Raw genomic sequence first — 20,588 nt, forward strand, 5'->3', positions numbered from 1 at the left:
AACTATGCACTGACTGAAAAAGATAACGGCAATATGGAACCTTTGACGTAGCTATATGCTATTTTTAATTGAAAAAAAAAACAAGCATTTGAAATACTTACAAAAATGAGAAGTGTTTAAGTAAATATGTCGGTGGTACAGGCAGCAGGCGGCGACTGTTCCCGCGGGCGCGCTCCGCCCGGGTTACGTAACGCGGCGGCCGCGCGGGGCCCATCGCGTAGATTGGATCCCCGATATCTGGCCACCACTTACTGTTCTACTAGATTTGAATACTCTCAGCGCCAACCACTACTAAAGTAATATTTCCACCGACAAAAGAAATAACCTCTACAACGCGGCTATTCTTACAAGATTGAAAAAACGAACCCGCAGATGTGGATCTCGGCATAAAATATGATTTAAAATATTTTTAGGCAAGAAATAAGCTTTCACAAAATATTCTCGTAAGCTTCTGTATAAAGTATTGTTTTCATTTCAACGGAAAGGAACTAACTAAGCGAAAGAAGTCATTACACGTTATTCATAAACCGCCGAAGGCTGCAAATGAGAAAAAATATCTATTGTGGAGCAGAAAATGTATTCTGCTTGCAGTCGCCGAGCCGAGCCACCGTCACGCCGTACTCAGAACATTTATTTTTGTAATATTTATTTACGAAATCAATCTTAATGTTCCTTCTCAAAAACTACTTAGACTAAATAAACAAGAAACTTAAACTTATTGGTTGGAGTATGTTATGTTCAAAAATAGTATCTGTGGATTTTATAAATAGGGTACTACCACCCTAGGTCTACACCTAGGTTTGCAAATTAAAAATGTAATTAGTCCCTCACTTAGATACGAGTAACTCATGGAGGGCTATGCTATAGAACGTTTTAAAATAACCTGCCAGACGAACATCAAAAAACATTTTGGATACTGAGTAGTACATGAATGATTGTAAACCAACGAGTAAGTCGTTGTAACACAACACGTGATGTGTAGTACTTCTGCGTTCCCTCGCGCCGGCAGTAGTGAGGGCGCGGGTGTAGGCAGAGACGCATTGTTGCGTGCGTAGGATCCTCCGATGGGGCCCACTGTCGCTTTACTTTAATTTCCCGTCCGTCTGTTTGTCTGCGAACAACGGCCGCCGGAGTAATCTCCCGTGCAGCCGGCAGTATCGCCCGCCGCCCTCGGCAGGGAAGTATCTCGGTGTAAATGTTCTTACAGAGCGGATACATTTTAGAACACACTTCTCACATATTTTACAAATTATTGCATTATATCCCGCTTCCACGATGTTGTTCAAACTAAATGAACATTGAATCCATGTAACATGCAAGTAAGTATATAGAAACAAAATTTTAGCGATGCTACTTGCTACACTTTACAGGACCCATATTAGTTATTGTTGAATTGTATACAAAACATAGTATCCTATTTTATATACAGTTTGAAGTGCTCTATACGTAGAAATATACGTAGGTATGTCATTTGAAAACAAACCAAAAATATCAAAGGGCTTCTTTAAAATTAGTCTACAGCTGGCTCCCTCGCCGCAGTCGTCGTTGTATTCTAGTAGTTGTGTGCACATTTCACGCGCATTCGAACGCTGGAGTGCGTTATTACTTTCATCTAAGGATTGTGAGAGCTCGGTCCGGGGTTCGAGTCGAGGGTCGGGTCTGCAGTTTGGGGGACTACACTCGGCAATAATGTGCTTTTTGTTTGTTTGCGGTGCTTTGTGATCGTTCAACCCTGTCCCTTGGTTGATGATACTTACACCTCGGGGGGCCAGCCTCTTCACATGTACTCGCAGAAATATAAATTGCAATGTTTGTGTGTAGTGTACGTTGGGTTGGGAAACAACTTGTATATTTTCTCCTGATTTTGTGACGTAACTTCATTGATATTCTGTTCATTCTCAATGGATCAACATAGAAGTATATCTACAACCATCCCCTCTGGCATCGGCAGTGCTGCCATCTGGCAAGGTCGCCGTTGTATGTCGTATATCTTTGCTTAGCATGCGGCGCGGTGTCGCCAATTTGTCCAGCCTGTCTCCTAACCATGCATGTTCTGTACGGCTTTGGAACGGCTTTGAAATTAATCATCAATAACGAATATCGAGATACGATATTAGCACCACACAATAGATTCAAAATTAACAGGTATTTTGGACGGAATGGAAATAAAATCTATTAATTTGTATAAAAGTATTATTATTTACACTATTTATAACTTAAATCGATTTAGCTGACAATTAGTTCAAAGGTAGTTTAGAACCAGGAGACGGACAAAGGATACTTTTATCCAAGGTTTTCCCAGAAACGGTAACGAGATTGCGCATAAGATGTCGCGGGCAGAAGTTAGCTATTTACTACAATCTAGGAGTTGATAGTTGTCTAATACGTTGAAAAGTAAATCTCGTGGCCGCCTGCGATACATAGTATCGTGGTGTGGCAGTTTGTGGTACATACGTGTATCGTGTGGCAGTATGAGGCAATGAATAAATTTCCCGCTCCAATGTCGGGCGCCGGGAGCTAAACCTGCGTCAAAACGATACGAGTGCTGCCTACGTGGGCCACGTCCAGGGCGCCGATACTGTGACATCATAATATAAATAAACTGAGCAAGATATACACTGCAGACATCGTGTGTGTCTGGTGATCATATCTCTCAGTAAGTTTCTTCTTAGTTTTCTCTAAGTATTGGTGAGCCAGTATTCATTAAGAGTTCATGCTTATTATTTACAAATATGCAACGTACACAATAATTAATATACTACAGCACTACCTGTAGTTATGTTTACTGTCATTTGTTACAGCGTATGTTGCACTCGATAACAAGAATATATTATTATCTGCTCGTGTACGGAATGACTCAGCCAGCGTTTTGTCGAGAAAGGTCGATCGTGGTTTATTAATTCAACCATAACGTACCCTCATTAATTTACTTTTCCATTCAATTTGATTCTTATCTCAAATTAGTACAGCGGGTAGCGAACGTTCGTGCTGTATTGCTGAAATTCTCTTCTTTATGGTAAAGCAACATCGGGGCTGTAATGCTGGTATAATGAGGCGGCTGTGTGCTATCGGGGCTGGCAGGCGTTTAATAAGCAAAACGCTCTCATGAACTAAAATGATACCTCCTTAGTTTACGAAAACCTATTATGCATATTAATATCTTAGTAAAAACACGAGCAAATATTATAATGTACGAATAATAATTAATGTTCTTCGAGGACATGGCTGTCTGTATTAAAAAACATATTACTTAGGCATTATTATTTCATTCAAGTAAAGCAGCTACACGGCAACCACGTGTAGTTACAACTAGGACCGCTACGACATCATCGTTAACCGAGCGCGTAGCGACGTAGCAACGTAGCAACGTAGCTCGTAGCAACGTAGCGAGCTACGAGCCTGCGCTAGCAAAACTATACATACGGACCGCTACTAACACCTGCTGAGCTGCAAACCACTTCGTTTTAAACATTTGTCATCTTTATTACAAAGTGATCGGTGTTTTTACAGAGCATTGCAGGCAATGCAATATTTTTAGAACATTTTGCTACAAAGATCCACATTTATACTCTTTCCACGTTAGCTTATGTCTAACAATAAATATGAAACTGTCAAAGTGAGTAAACAGTGCCTGCCCCCGAACCTGTGAATGGATCGCCAGTCGCCGCCCGCCACTGTTTGCCCGCGAATGTGGGGCAGTGCCAGCGACGTGCATGTACCTGCCGGGTCACGGGGTCAGCTGCACTGAACGCAAGGGTCACACACTTCGCACTAAGTAACGAAACAAACGTACACAGCGTCACTTTGGAAGTTTTAACAAAACTATTGTCGCGCCAGTAAAAGACGATGTGATGTTTGTGAATGTATGATACAGATATAGTACTTGTGTATGAAAGACATACGTTCCGTTGCACTCAGACAATCAACGACTCGAGAGGCTCTGTAGCGCGACACCTGCCGACTGCAGAGGTAAGGTAGGGCAGTAGATACACAAAAACGCTCGTTGCTTTAATGAATTATCCCGTGAGCATGACATTGACTTATTTTGCACTAAGACGAAAGTAGCAAGAAAACTTTTAGCCAAATCATTTTTTGCGAACGAGGCACTGGCTGGTGGTGCTCAAATACACATGTAGCAATGTAAAATTAAATATATATACAAAAAAAAAAAAAATGTTTTTCGTTAATCTTTAGTTAATAGTAACACTTTAGTTAATCGTAAATATTATATATATCTGTGGAGGCTTGTCATTAGCAACTTAATTATATATTTTTGTTACCTATTCTGTTATTAGTCTGTAAGCCTTCTTAAAATGAATAAAATAAAATAAAATAAAATAAAACTAAAACATATTTTTATATACTAAACTACCTCGAGACTAAGAACAGTTCTCTCGAGTAATTCAGTGAATTTAAGTGATTCCTTAACTCATTACTAGTTTTGTTGCTTTAACTTCTTGATTTAGAAAGGAAAATACATTGTGTCTCGCCTATATCTGTGACCCGACAAACTACGAGTTAAACACAAAATCATGTTCAATACAGTTTGGTTGAACATTATACTGAATAAACAAAATATACAGAGAGCGGATTCATACAAGTTGTTAGACTATTATCTTCAGTAGTAAAGTATAATGTTGTATTCGGAAGTTGTTGCGACTTGTTTCACTGCAGACTGCAGGGCTTGCACCACCCATCAGTAGTGAGAACTAAACTAAGCGGGGTAAGAGGGCGCGACATCGAGGTCAGCGCGTCCCTGTGACGTCACTCGTGTCACTCGTCACTCCACTACTGAAGCGCTTAATGCGAGCGCAGTAGGTTCTATAGCTACTGACACGATTCTTGCATATTACTGGAACCTAGCGTTATATGCGATTGGCAGAATAGGCAGGCATACTCACTAGCCGTCTGCTCGCAACTAGTTATAACTATATCATCCTTTGATGTACATAGTAAGTCTCAGAACATCCACTATGTTTGTATCTAGAAATAGTAAGGGATTTCTGACGTTGATTTAAACTTTTGTAAATTAATTGTAGATATGATATATTTTGTGTTTGTGAGACTTACCTTCATGAGTTGTAAATGCGCGGAGACCTGGTCGCCGCGCGCCGCCGGCTCGCCGCCGGCCACCGGGAACGAACCCAGGTACTGGAACAAACAGAATCAAATAAATAAACTAACAATACGTTACATTTAGCACAATAAACCAAACCGGCCTCAAAATGAAGTAAAATTCTGAGTAACTTAACACACACATCATCTAGTTACGAATAAATCTCTATGAAAGATAACGTAAAATAACTTTTGAATTACAGCCGACAAACGATGGTATAGCGCATATTAATAAAAATATTTCAGAATCGATGTACCGAGTTGATACGCAACGTGTTTCGGTAATTGACAGGCACACCGTGTCCAGATGTCGGTTCCTGATAGAGTTAAATTCGCGTTGAATGTATAATGAGCGGGCAATGAGCGGCGTGTAATGAGCCCAGCTCGCGATAAGTGGGCGCAGCCCCGCGCCGCGTCACATACATCACATTACCGACGTGCCGCCGCCCGCGGGCAGCGCTGCTAGTACGCAAGTATGTACTATGTAGCACCGAACACATTCGTAGCGCGGCCCATACGATGTTAAACGGCGATCATTATGTAAATCATCCCGATCGAAATCATTTTAAGCTCGTACTTAAAATAAAATCTTTCTTTTCCGTTACATTACGTTTGTGTTTATGTGTGTATAATTAGTATTACATACTGAATTATATTTACTTAATGTAACCAACCAGCACCTATTATGCTCACTTGTAACATCTAATGTACAATTACCCTGGTGATGCAGCAACAATGTAATCAATACAATAAATATAAAACAAGTACAAACGTCTGACATCATAACCAGTTAGCTCAGTGGGTCGGGAATCGTACCGCGATTACATACGAGTGTCGCCGTCACTCCGACTTAATCACACAGCTCGCGAGCCGACGCGAGACGCGGCGCGATCAGCCGCGACTCAGTTTAATTAATATGTCTAAGACGGAGCCGGCTGTCGGCGCGGATGGAAGTAAGCCCAGCGATACTCGTGCACCCACACTCGTGTACATATATTAATCCTAACGTTTATGTTGGCGGGTAGTTGTATACCATGGGTAAGCGCATGACGCCACCATGCGTGCTGTTATCAAACAAAAATAGCAACGTTTCAACGTTGTATTTTCCAACTCAGTTGTAGTCGAACTTACGGACTGAATTCACTATCTGAACTTATAGGTAAAAGTTATTCCCACATTTATTCTTGGTCGACAATTCTTCAAATAAATACTTAAGTCCTCGTAATAGATATGTACTTATGTAACTGAAAACAGCCTAAAACCTAAGCAGTGCTGTAAAGCTGACCGCAGCCGCCGCCCGCCGCACGCCGCGCGGTGGTCGTGTGGTGAGCTTTGTGACGTCATCACGTAGATCACGTTACTCAGTACCTGCTGCAGTGCACCGTGCATAACATTTAATCTTCAGCGCTATTACAATGAAGCAAGAATGAGGAATACGTTTGTTTAGTTTTAATGTTTGACCTTCACACGTGAGGTATGAAATTCCCACAACGAGGAAACCTGCGAAGTCGTTACGTGTCCGTGGCGTCATCGTGTCACACGTGAGGCCGGTATAATTTCCCTGAAGACGCGCCACAACAGCGGCGCACAGGTTGTCACCAGCGACTGTCGCTCGCGGTCCTAGCGACAACACAATGTGAGGCCGAGATTGAAACGTAATCACATTTTAACAAGTTTGTCGGCAACATGCTGCCAATATGGCGCGTAATGTCTGTGTTACAACGACAATGTTACATCTTGCGATGTTTGGTCATCACCAAACGTCATGTTCTCATGCAGATTTAATGTAATATGTTATAATTTTATCATCAAGGTAATTATGCCGTAGAAGTCAGTAGATGAAGCTGTCAATAGTAATCAGGGTTTTGGAGTAACGCATTGAGGAAAAATGTAAAATTTTGTATCTATTCTCAAATATCTATAATTTGTGCGATCTCAACTTTGATTTCGTTATGTTTTGTTGTTCAACATCTCATCACCACCATCATCAACAACAGCAGCCTACAAGCGCCCACTGCTGACCAATGCCCTCACACGTAGATGGCGTGAGCATTAGTAACCACGCTTGCTCAAGGAAACTTGGCGATTACAAACTTATAATTTGAAACTATACTTTAATGTTTATTTTTATAATATGTCTTTCTGCGTATACATATAGTAATAGTGTGTACATGTGTGTGTCATACTGTACTTGGAGTATCACAGAGATTGAAGAAAATATGAAAACTTATATAGGAGATCAGTACTAGCAGAGCCATCTATGGAGCCTGTAAGAAACGAGCGAGTGTGCTGAAAAATGTTCAGCTTACAACGCGCTCCGTCTACTACGAGTACTACGACCCCGTCTGTTACCGGGAAACACCACTAGATGGCGCCTCCCTGTACTTACAACTATTCCTACTATTGCTGGTCACGTTTATCGTTATATACTTGTACATAGCAAAGTTTGTGCAATGCTAGTGCAGCGGTAAACACGCGCGCTATCATAACAGAGTCGTAAATAAAAACTTGGTTACAGTTACTATGTTTGGGGAAAAGTTTAATGATTCTGATTGTAACTCTAGTTTTAAGGCAAATATTATTCGTACAGTCGGTAACGTGCATGCATGTGGCGCCGTGAACACTTTGTGTGTGATACAGATGTAATGCGAAGTCAATCCGATACAGTCCCGGTGCCCGCATAGCACGCGCTGACATAACTGCCACATTTGGCTCGCCGTCGGCAATTATCGCGCGACACACACAACCTGTAATCTTATTACCTTGGCATCCGCACAGCACTCGGGAATATTGGGGAATAACTGTCTCGATGTCAATCCATACTTTATTACACTCTGATACCCTAACATGTCAATATTACCGGTTGCTTGTTTAAGGATGAAAAAGTACTTATTGCTTTATATTATCCCTTCACAAGTGATTAAAAAGGTACCTTATAACATAAACAACAGCTGTTAATAGGCGATGAACGGATAATATTCAACATGCAACCATCATTAGCAAAGGCAAACTATATATACTGTGACATCCGCACAATGCTTTCTAATGTTGAAATGAATATACAATAATGTTAAGTACGAAGTAAATAGTGTATCGAAGGAGGAAAGGTCCTTGACGTTTGTTCGCTAACTCACGTACGTATCTGTATATTTAGGTTATTCTCCAAGTACCTATTATAATAAAAGTAACGATTATTCCAGTCCGCGAGGCCACGAGCATTATTATAAAACTCAATGTAAACTTTGTTACATCCAGCAGTTGAAGTTAAACGTAATTTAGATAATCTTAATTGTGCGGCCGTCGCCGTCACTCCGCGGCCGTAATGGAGCGCCTCCACGAACTTCGACAACCGCGTCACGGTGAGACGCGCGACACGCCGAGCGGGTCTAGTGTCTAGTGTCACTGCTAGCTTCGACCCAATACTTGTACCGAGCAATATAGCAAAGTTGCAGAGTTCAGCAATATCTGGCGAGCTTCAATGCGACGAGGATTTTACATAAACAACACATTAAGATTAGGAATTCATAAAGTTGTGAGCAACTCTGGCAAGCGCGAGTGGGGGGAGGGGGGCGGCCGGCGCTAGAGCAAGTTTGACGGCAAGTAGTTAGGCGGACAGTGCGAGGAGATGTCGCGAGTGTTTGTTAAGATTTAGTTCAGCTCGGCGCACACTGCAGCCACTGCGAGCCGCGCGGCGCCGCTTGTACTCTGCAGGTGCATGCTGTCATCAGTCCAGGCTCGTCTGCTAACTACTTCATATACAAATGCGTAGGAGTGTATTTGTCCGTTAGCCAGGGTCGCCACAATCAGCTGAATAAGTAATCGTGCGGCCGCTGTCACGATGTGCGGACCACTACTAGAATAGTCTAGTGTAGCAGCAGACATCACGACGAGCGTTGAGTTCAGATGGTTGCACATCTCTAAAGATGTGTTTAAGCCTAGTATAGGTACTATCAACATATTATATGTACTCGTGACATATATGTATGTACGTATTTCGACCACATCGCTCGTCTTGTCACCAATATTAACCACAGACAAACAAAACAGACGTGTACCCACACAACACACCACAGTTACACATTACGATAGAAGTAAATAGCACGGAGCGATAGTTTCCAATATTGGAGGTAACTACTCACTAGTCTATAAATGCAATGTTTAATAACGTCGCCGGAGATCGCGTATACAACACGCTTTACACTAATTAGCGTTAATCTTAGAAGAGTATGGCAGCAATAAACACAATTAGCCATAGTAAGCGTATTATCGATACATCCGATAGGATCCAGTTTACGGTCCATTGAGCGGCGCCATAAAACCGCGCGGCGCGGCGTGGAGCGGAGCGGAGCGGGTAATCCGGCGGTAATTAGCGCGACGACGACACGACGTGACGTCATCAAACATCGTATACGCGAGCTGATCATATCGCGAGTACCTATCGCGTACTGCGGCTAATAAACCTGTGATGTACTATCGCTACCCCTAACAGACGACTGGAACATTGGCGAATAACCCGCTGAGATTAATAATAAGCTATGTACGAGTATGTATGTCTAGTATAAGACAGTGATTCGACCACGTAGTGTAGTTATAATCTGGTCTACCGCAACTTTGATAAGTCTGGTAAGGTATGAGCTGATGTGTCGGGAGTCGGCACTGGTAGTCCTTATCGAAATAAGGTGGTAGAGGAATATTCGACACTTGTGTTAAACTACTCATTTGGACCGTAACAAAGAACAAAAAGTAATTGAGGTTGTATCGTTACACAACAGCTAATAAATAGGTATAGATCGCTTTGTGAGCAGGTTGGTTATTACGTTACATACATTGTGTGATACATGGGAACAACATTTTCCTTGTTATCGTCATTAAATATTACACGAGGTGGAATCAATTTAACAAGAGAACATTCTGTGTGATCTTCAAAGCGACGGTTCTCTTTATGAACGAGAAATTATAACAAACCTTTATTTAAGGTCCCGCGGCCCTATTTAAACTGCGGCTGACATTTGTGTCAGCGACTGATTGTGAACAAAAGTATTAACTGTACAATACGGAGCGGTCAGACGGCACACGCACACAGACACACACAGCTACACCGCGACATATACATCAAGAGAAATTAAAAATGCTTCCATTACGGAGGTAGTACTAAATATACGTGAACCCGATCGTCTGCAAATAGAACGCGGAGCAGCAACCTCTGTACCACTCACACAGATGCTGGGATGAGGGACTCGAATACAACAGATTAAAATTAACACTCCCGATCGATTCATACCGCGATGATGTTATTTAAACCTTGCCCACGTGTCCTCGATAATGTTTGCATGACTGTGTTATGATTCAGTTGACAGCACCGAGTGTAAGCACTTTGCCGCGATAATATAATGAGCACAACACTGAGGCACTGAGCTCATCTGCCGCGGGTTAATGTTGTCATGTAATGTCGTTACACGTGGCTAACTGGATCGCCCGCGCTCTCCCGCTTCATTCAATTTACTCTATTTAGGGACAACAAACAACAACATTATTCAAGTTATTGACATCCCCCCCCCCACTCCTTTAAACTTATCATCGGATTACTGTATAATGAGGCCGAACAATTATTATTACCAATTCGCTGAATCATGCACAGGAGCTGCCTCGGCCGTAATAACATCTGCATTTTTTTGTAATTTAAAGTGTTATAAGTGCACGTACTTTCATGAACCATTTGCCAATAGCTACGATCACCAACAACGCGGTGTGTGAGTGTGTGAGTGTGTGAGTGTGGCCACCTTGAAGGAGACACGTGAAAGCCACGACACAAGGAGACTGACTGAGACTGGCGCACACGAGATTAACGATGGAGATAAGACAATATCACGAGATATGAATCAAACTATCCACGCGCGACGGACAATAAATGGCTGCAAGTTGGTCCACGTTGCTACGCTCCTGCCAGACGATATTGCTCTTTATTTTCTGCGGCACAAGTGCATTTTTGACAATTTGGTAAACGACCTCGACACAGTTGTTAGGCGGGGTGTGCAGAGCCACAGCTGTAGCGTATCGAACTATCGAACTATCGAGCTATCGATACGCAATAAGTTTGGCGAGACCTAAACCAACAGCGCGGCCGATCTATCTGCCGTCGGAAGCAGTGCCCGAGTGCCCGCCGTGCGCCACTCCGGGCATCGTGTAGTATGTACCGAGCCTGGGTGGAACACTAACCGATTGGGACTGATAAATAGTATATAATTAACAACAATTATTTCCATTGACTGCAATTCATATCATCAATGTGTTTATTGCATTATTAGCAATTAGGTACCTACTTTATGAGTCGCGACACAAACTGTACATTGAGTTTAATAATAATTTATTGAAATGATCGCTTTGAGAGAGAAAATATGTTGATATCTATGTAAATGTAGAGTTAGGATGTAGGTACATATATACATATACATATATACCTAAACAGCACAACAACTGTCGTAGAGATATTCAACGGAGCCGCTTTATTTTCGTGTTACAAAACCTTTTTGTTTTTATGTGTTACAGGGTTTGTACAATGAGCTTGTTATACAAACGTACAGTACACTACAGTACAGTACAGTAGGTATACATGGTATTGTACAAGACAAGCACAGTTGTATGCAAGTCAACAACTTTATGAATATGAATCTCATAGCATCTCGTTACACTGTGCGGAATATATTTCGTGAGGAGCTGACGTAGACACTGATACTAGCACGTGTTGCGAGGTAACACTTTACAAATCTACAATATTATTTATTTCAATTGGTAGAACAGGTCGACTAACGAGCAGACGGATCATCTGATGGTAAGCAATCAACGTTACCTATGGACACCCACAACGCTAGAGGAGTTACATCTAGTTACAAGTAATTTTAAGAATGGTTAATCGGTTGTCAAGTTGTCCCAACCACTGAAATTCAACACACAGCTGACTGCAGGATGAATTTATCAGCTCACTATAGAATGTTCAATAAATTACTACATTAGTATTAATTGTGTTTCTATAAAGTTAGTGTGACAAAGTTCCCAGTCACTTTTCCAGGTGAGAGGTACAAAGTGGATGATAAAGTTCGAGTCGTTTAACTCAATCATAGCGTTGTGTGTTGTAGTTGTGTCCGCGTGTACCGCCCGCCTGTACCGCCCGCCTGTACCGCCCGCGTACCGCCCGCCACAGGCCGGCGGCCAGCACTACTTCTCAAACTGAGTTAGTCGGTAGTCGCTCACTGATTACCGACTCACACTAACACATCACGCCGCTGTACTCAACGTATCTAAACTTTCGTCTGTTGACAAACTAACAATTAAATACTAAACCTATTCGTTTTACACGAACTTCAGTGGATGTGTTATTTTACACGCAACACTTATTTAATGTTATAACGATCGACAAGTTTAATTAATGCGTTTGGTGTAAATAAAGAGAAATCAAAACACACGACTGACAATTAATTCACAAACGATTGACATGTCAGCGATAGTCGAGCGCTGCCGCTACACCGCGCCACTACACAGGGAAATAGTTTAATTAACAGCAAATAATATAATATGTATGATGCAACGCTCACCGCTTAAATTAATTAGTTATGATATTACTATTACATGTAGTCGGCCGGGGCGCGCGACGGAATTATTCACAACCACGTTTGTGTAAAGTATAATTAAATTCGTCATATCAACAAACTCTGGTTATATTTCAAACTAAAACTAAATTGTGAGTCGTATTGAATCATTGCTTCCCCGCGCTCGCCCCCACCGCCCTGCTGGAGACTGTGCGACCGGCGACAACGGCGGAGACAATTCAGCTTATCTGTAGTGGTACTACGTAACTTTCGACAAAATATACTTCGATCATGTTCAATATTGACTTCTTACTAGTTCTTACAAAATATTATCGCATAGTGTGCGTGCGGGCTAAGACGCGAAGGCGCGGGGCGCGGGGCGTGGGGGCGCGGGGGCACGGGGATGTCACTCAAACCGCGCAAACTTAATTAAAATCCGCACAAATAGTTAGCACAAGCAGCGCACTGCCGCCAGCACGCCGACCTCAAGTCATTAGCGCCAGAGGAAGCGTGCGCCAACCGCGCGAGTAGCGGGCTGGTGGCCACGCGAACTAGGGAGCCTTTCTACTTCATACAAGATATTGTTTGATTGTGGTACGTGGCGTCACACGTGTCCTTCGTGTCGTTTGGTACGCACTGAGTACCTTAAATTAAATGAAAGCTCAGTTAAAGTAATGTGTGTAATACAGCGATCACGCACAAACCCTCGCTCCTAGATGTGCGATACAGGAACACAGACACACCTGGCGGGATAATGAAGTGCGGCGGCACTACATTAGCAGTTACTGTGAGCAGGAGACATTACACGTAACGCGAGTGGAGCGCCGCGCGGTGCTGTATACTCGCGGCGCGGCCCTCACGTTGTACGACTGTAATTATTACGGTTTAACGATCTCATTTAAGCGATCCGCGTTTAAACATCGCCAGTAATACAAGCGGAGCACTGTAATTGGCTCTGTCGTGTTAGATGGGGGCGGATAGATATTACCTTTATTTACTGCTCGTAAATCCTAATGGATTTGCTTGTGATAAAGCAATAACTCATTTATAGTTTGATGGATTGGATGCTCCGCTCCCCCGGTGCCTTACTGTTGCTGTACTGTATGCCGATGTTGAGGATGTCTTCGTTTGTGAATAAATGATAACTTGTAGTATAGGAGATGATGTAGAGGCACGCGGAAGTGTGGACATAACAAAACAAACATCAATTGACGACAAATAAGTATCCAAGTGAGTAGTCGTGAGTCGCTCGTCACTTGTTCGGCTCCGCAACTATCGTTTGGTAAGTTGCCGAAGCCACTTGAGTCGCTCCTACGATTTGCATAAGTTTTAATCAAAGAAGTCGGCAGCAGTAGCGAGCAGCGAGCGGCGAGCCAGTGAGTGCCACGAGCCTCTCGAGCTCTCGACACACTAACAGGACTCATCTTTTAATTCCACTCCGAGCGAACTCCGCCAACGAGCAAAAAACATGCAACTTTCATAAATTTCACTAAAGTAATATTCAAGGAGGTAGACTTCATTCACTGGGACTTCAATGAGGGGTTGAGTGTGATATAAAATTAATTTTATTGATGTACGAACTAATGTTTGGAGTGATAAGTACTTTTATGTTGTTATTAAAACTTACACTTACATACACCTACAGGTACACAGGTACAGCGAGCGTTCTCCAGCTTATCATGTAAAGGAGCCGCGTGTAATGACCGGGTCAGCAGTTGAAGTGCCCCGTACACGGCAGCGTCCCGAGCGTGCCCCAATTAATTCCACGCCGGGCCCAGCTCCGGCAGTCCACAATAATATTGTACGTACAAACATTTACCTCAACTACAACACTAATCACCGAAGTCACTACCCTAACCTTCTTTTACTGTTTAACTCACACTTCTCTGTGAGAGCATTGCATGTGTGTGTAACAACGAATCGATGTTACACAAAATAAAGCGGACGATATAATCGTACATTCCAGTAAGCTATTAAAAGTAACAGCAACTGTCTGGACCTGTATCGGCCGTATAAAGGCGATAGTTATTGCAGGAGGGTGTACGGTCGGAAGCTTTCGTATCGGCAATGACTCGTGCAATCGACAATCACACATGACATGGCTTTGTACGCGATACCTCCGCGTGACGATGACCGCTGCTCGCCGTTGTGGTTCCATCGCGTAATGTGACCGCGTGCCTATAAACGAACATGTTATACACTACACTTACATTTCATTGTCGTTTCCTTACATAATTACGGACTCCCGAGAATACGAGTACAACCTCCCACACAAAGAAGTGTTGGCACGCAGCGCCGCGGCCGACTTGTTGCGCTGTTTATGGTGGCCGTATACACTGGACACGTTAGATAAGCTGGAGTGTAATCCCCAATGTAATACAATAACAATGAATCCTCAGCATGTCAATCTACAACCTCTGTACATGCGTGTTCTATACAAGACGTCAAAGTATATCAATTAGCGAACTGGCTTAACCTATCTGAAGGAAATGCGACATAGTCTCCGCCACCTCCCTCTTGGTCGGGTCCCGCGAGAACTATTCTGTTAAGCTTATTTGTCAAGATGTGTGAAGCTTCTCGAGGAGGCGCTCGGTGTGTTTTGTACATTGTCAACGATGGCTGCCGACGGCTCCATGCGCGGGGATCGATCGTGTAGACGGGAAGTGCAGTAATATTGTTTTTAATAACTCGCTGTATATCACAACAGCCCCAAAGGAAGTGGACCTGGCGGAGCCCCGACACTATGACAAAAAATGAGATCGACTTCATCATAGCGGACAGGCGATACATATTCAGAGATGTCTCCGTGATCAACAGGTTTAACACCGGCAGTGATCACAGACTTGTCCGAGGCACTCTGAATATCGACTTTAAAGCCGAACGTGTCCGTTTGATGAAGTCCAGGCTCCGACCTACTATGCTCCAAACCATCACTGGATCTGAAACGTTCCAGCTTAATCTGGAAAACCGATTTGCTGCCTTGGAAACCACAACGGACGTTAACCAGAACCTAGAAAATGTAGTTCGAGTCCTCAGGGACGAAGGTACGAGATTCTGTAACATGCGACGTAAGGGCAGGAAGTCTAAACTTTCCGAGGAGACCCTGGGGCTGATGAGGAAACGACGTGAAAACCCACCCGTCACTTCGTCAGGAAAACGAGCACTGAACCGGGAGATCAACAAACGCGTGCGGCACGACCTCCGGTGCTCTAATACCGCTTCTATTGAAAAAGCCATCGAGCAGAATCGGGGGTCTAAGGTGTTCGTACAATCTCTCGGCAGAAGCCACCTGACGAAACTGACCACAGCAACTGGAGAAGTTGTTGCCTCTAAGCCGGCGGTTCTTTCGGAAATAGAGGACTTCTATAGCCGGTTATACGCTTCGCATGCATCTCGCCCTGATCCCGAAAATGAGGACTCTAGAGCTACATTAACGCGCCATTTCACTGAAGACCTGCCAGAAGTCAGCATTGGCGAAGTCGAGATTGCTCTTGGGCAGCTTAAAAATGGAAAAGCCCCTGGAGAGGACGGCGTTACCACAGAGTTGCTAAAGGCTGGAGGCAAACCCGTACTGAGGGAGCTCCAAAAGCTTTTTAACGCTGTCCTATTTGAAGGGAGAACTCCAGAGGCGTGGAGCAGAAGTGTGGTCGTCTTGTTCTTCAAGAAAGGGGACAAAAGCCTTCTGAAGAACTATCGACCCATTTCGCTTCTAAGCCACGTCTATAAGCTGTTCTCAAGAGTGATCACGAACCGTCTTGCGCGAAGACTCGACGAATTCCAACCACCCGAACAGGCTGGATTTCGGAGCGGATACGGCACCATAGACCACATCCACACAGTGCGGCAGATTATACAGAAAACCGAAGAGTATAATCAGCCCCTGTGCCTAGCATTTGTGGACTATGAGAAGGCCTTTGACTCGATAGAAATCTGGTCTGTCCTGGAGTCCTTGCAGCGATGCCAGGTTGATTGGCGATACATCCAAGTGATGAGATGTCTTTACGAAGCCGCCACTATGTCCGTCCAAGTACAGAATCAGCAAACACGTCTCATACCATTGCATCGAGGAGTGAGACAAGGGGACGTCATATCCCCGAAACTGTTCACTAATGCAATGGAGGATATGTTCAAGACGCTGCACTGGAAAGGACGTGGCATCAATATCAATGGCGAACACATCTCTCACTTGCGATTCGCAGATGATATCGTCATAATGGCAGAAACGCTGCAGGACCTACAAGGGATGCTGAACGACCTGGCTGACTCCTCTGCACGCATCGGCCTACGGATGAACTTGGACAAAACCAAGGTCATGTTCAATGAACATGTTCTACCGGAACCGATTGCGATCCACGGAGCCGTCCTCGAAGTTGTTCAGAAATATGTCTACCTCGGGCAAACGTTGCAGTTAGGTAGAAACAACTTTGAGGATGAGGTGAATAGGAGAATTCAGTTGGGTTGGGCAGCTTTCGGAAAACTCCGTCGAGTCTTCTCATCGTCAATCCCACAGTGCCTAAAGACGAAAGTCTTTAACCAGTGCGTCCTACCCGTAATGACATACGGTGCCGAAACGTGGACACTTACGGCTAGACTGGTCCACAAACTCAAAGTCGCTCAGCGGGCTATGGAAAGGGCTATGCTCGGTGTCTCTCTCCGAAATCGCATTCGAAACGAAGTGATTCGGCAGAGAACCAAGGTGATCGACATAGCCCACCGGATCAGCAAGCTGAAGTGGCAGTGGGCCGGCCATATTAGCCGCAGGACCGACAACCGTTGGGGTAAGCGAGTCCTGGAGTGGAGACCGCGTCTCGGTAAACGTAGTGTAGGACGCCCCCAGGCGAGGTGGAGTGACGATCTGCGCAGGATGGCTGGCAGGAGCTGGATGCGAGTCGCTAGTGATAGAGCAAAGTGGCGAACAATTGGGGAGGCCTATGTCCAGCAGTGGACTGCTATAGGCTGATGATGATGATGATATCACAACACAAGACGTGTAATGTTGTCGACTACAGGAGGCGATGTAATGTTACAGATACCGCGCGACGTCCCGTACTTTGTGTTACTTTGTGTTGGCCTCGGCTCCTTCAGATATATTTCGCTTGTAAATTTAATAAGATTTCAATGTATGAAGTTTGTATGTGTTAGTGTAATCTGTTCCTCCGTGTGGCCATTGTGTTCGGTTGTTTACGATCGCTTGGCAAGGAAGAGTTAGTGTGACCTGCCTGCTGTGTGGGAACACTCATATAAGTACACAGTACCAGTGACGTCATCGAACACACGACGTTAATCATTTGTTAGAGAATATTTTCCTGAAATAAGTTCTTCCTGATAGTTTGCACACAAAGTATATTGTTTCTCCCACGTTGCGCGTTGTTCCACAAATCGATATTAGATTATATTAGATTATAAGATCAGATAACATATTCTATTTTAGCGTCCGCTGAAGGTTACAAGCAAAGGTCAAAGTTCAACCACCGGTCAAAGGGATTTTAGTTGCAAAGTGATTCACACACACACAAACATACACACACACACAAGAACATTTTTGTGTATGCGCTGACTGTGTGTAATTGTATCATCTCATAATGAACTACGAATAGATCTTTGTGATTGACGCGGCAGTATACAGCGCCGAGTACTTTCATCTAGATACTTTCTACCTGTTACTAGTTGGCTCCCGTTCCTCGGTGCTTGTTGTACCACACGGGGCAGAGCGCTGCGAGTGCTCACATTAACATTGTTTTATTATGCAACACGTTTGTACCGCGCTATCATTGGGGTAACAATAAAAATGGTCATAACAGTCCATCAAGCAGGCGCGACCACTCCGCCGCGGTATCAGCCCACAGACGCGAATGGTTCCCCATTGACTTGCAAATTGTGCAAAAACATGCTGAAACCTGATTTATTCCAACTTCCACGCGGTCCTCGTTTAATTTGACAAATGCTACAATTTTTATGTACAATTGGACACCGATCTGCTTCCATTCTTATTGTATAAATACGAGAGGTATCTGGTTTTGTATCGAAACCAACTGACAGCATAATCGAAAGTTGAAGGATATATTGTTGCTGCGTGTCTTATATGTACTAGGTACTACCAGTAGCTACAAAATGCCAGTTCGTCTGTGTATTCAAGGAAGCCTTCTCCCCTGAAATCAAGTTGTGGTGCACACATACGTTGTTATTGACACAATAACAAGCTGTGTGTGTGTGCAGCTGCTCAGAGACAGGGAACAAATGTTTCAGTAGTAGACGTCCCAGCACTCCCAGCACAGGCTCCGCAACAATATCTGCAAGTATCGCGATGTAATACATTGTGCGGATGTAGTACATAGTAGATAGTGCGCGCGTGGCGGTGACACCATCAGCTCCGAGCCAGTTACAAAAATTACCTCCTCCACCGCACCGCGCGCCTCCGCGACGTGGAGCTGCGAACTTATTCAACGTGGATATGGCACAAATACTCTACCGACCTATTCATCTGCTAAACGCAAAAACTAAATAAACCGATCGATTCCTAACATCAAGAAGGACTTCATAGTTACATCCATAATCTGAAACCATTATACTGGTAAATATGTTGTAAGATACAACTGCGACACTGTACGGTGAAAACCGATCCTTTGGTCCCATTGTAACTAAACCAGTCGTTTCCACCATACTAGTATGTGTACTGATATGTGTGTCTATCGATGTTTATCGTAAGTATTTGGCATGTGGAGCCGCGCCTCGTTGTTGTCGTAGATCCGGGACAAACCATAACAAGAGCTCAATCGAGATTGTGCGGAGACAATATCATCAGAGCGCAGGTAGTAATAAGCCGCGCGTCGTAAAACCGCGCGTGTTATCGCGCACGCCGTACGACGCGCGTTTACGAGCGGCCGCGGATATGCAACACAATTAATGTTGTGATTTATGAAATTACATCGACGCGCGGTTTGGCAGCCGCCACATTTATGATGAAGCTGCCAAACCCAGCTCCGCCGTAAATCAGCTGCAAGCTGCTTGCGTCATTATTTTGTGTACCTGCTTTCTTTGCAATCTTACATAAGACGTACCTCTCTCGATTAAATTTCAAGGAAGTTATATATCGCCAGTCTCCTGCAGACACCAAGAGTAAAGCTAGTGACAAGGCCAGACAGTGCTGTAGCAACAAATACTGATGAGTTACACAACGCATCCATCACCTCAATGACAAGTACTAGTTATCGTTCGCCGAAACACAAAAGCCGTGATATACAATATCACATTCCAGCAGTTTTATGAGCTTTCTTTGCTTCTAAATAACTAACGCAATTATGATTACACAAACCCTCTCGAAATTCCTTTATCTCGTACCCCAGGCGCCAGTGGAGGGCGCACGGGGGCGCACGGGGGCGCTCGGGGCGCACGGGGGCGCGTGAGGCCGGCACTCTCATGGAAGTCTATGATTTATGCCGACTCGCTTGTTCCCGAGAGTTATCGCTTTCCATACGTCTCCCTGCCAGCACAGTTAAATGCCTCACCGCCGCCCGACAGAACATTCCCACTCGGAAAATAACCTCCCTACTACTATATGTACTTTGACTGCACGGTTACGGTGGCTGGGCAACCGGCTGCCGTGCAACGTGTAGCGGGTTCGATTCCCGCACGGAGCAACTCTTTGTATGATCCACAAATTGTTGTTTCGGGTCTGGGTGTCATGTGCATGTGAACTTGTCTGTTTGTAAACGTACGCACGACACAGGAGAAAATCCTAATCTGAGGAACGGTTTTATGAAAAAATATGTACTATGCTACCTACCTTCATGTACAGTTTGTGCACCACTGCTAGCAGCAATGTGGTATATGAAGGGATGGTAAGAGATGAACCTGACGGACCCTAACCTCGTGAGCCCCGAGTTTACTTCT

At 44.0% G+C, this 20,588-nt stretch overlaps 1 protein-coding gene across 2 annotated transcripts in view; it reads right to left on the reverse strand.

The window, feature by feature from the left end:
- The window catches only part of LOC118268517 (EGFR adapter protein), a 108,485-nt gene that overhangs the window by 55,307 nt on the left and 32,590 nt on the right, over positions 1 to 20,588 (reverse strand). For both annotated transcript variants that reach the window (XM_035583049.2, XM_035583048.2), the window contains one exon: positions 5,071 to 5,151. In XM_035583049.2, coding sequence (XP_035438942.2) covers positions 5,071 to 5,151 — 81 coding nt within the window. The remainder of the gene's footprint in view (positions 1 to 5,070; positions 5,152 to 20,588) is intronic.

The sequence above is a fragment of the Spodoptera frugiperda genome, chromosome 29 (assembly GCF_023101765.2).
Source record: "Spodoptera frugiperda isolate SF20-4 chromosome 29, AGI-APGP_CSIRO_Sfru_2.0, whole genome shotgun sequence".
In the NCBI taxonomy this organism is placed as follows: domain Eukaryota; kingdom Metazoa; phylum Arthropoda; class Insecta; order Lepidoptera; family Noctuidae; genus Spodoptera; species Spodoptera frugiperda.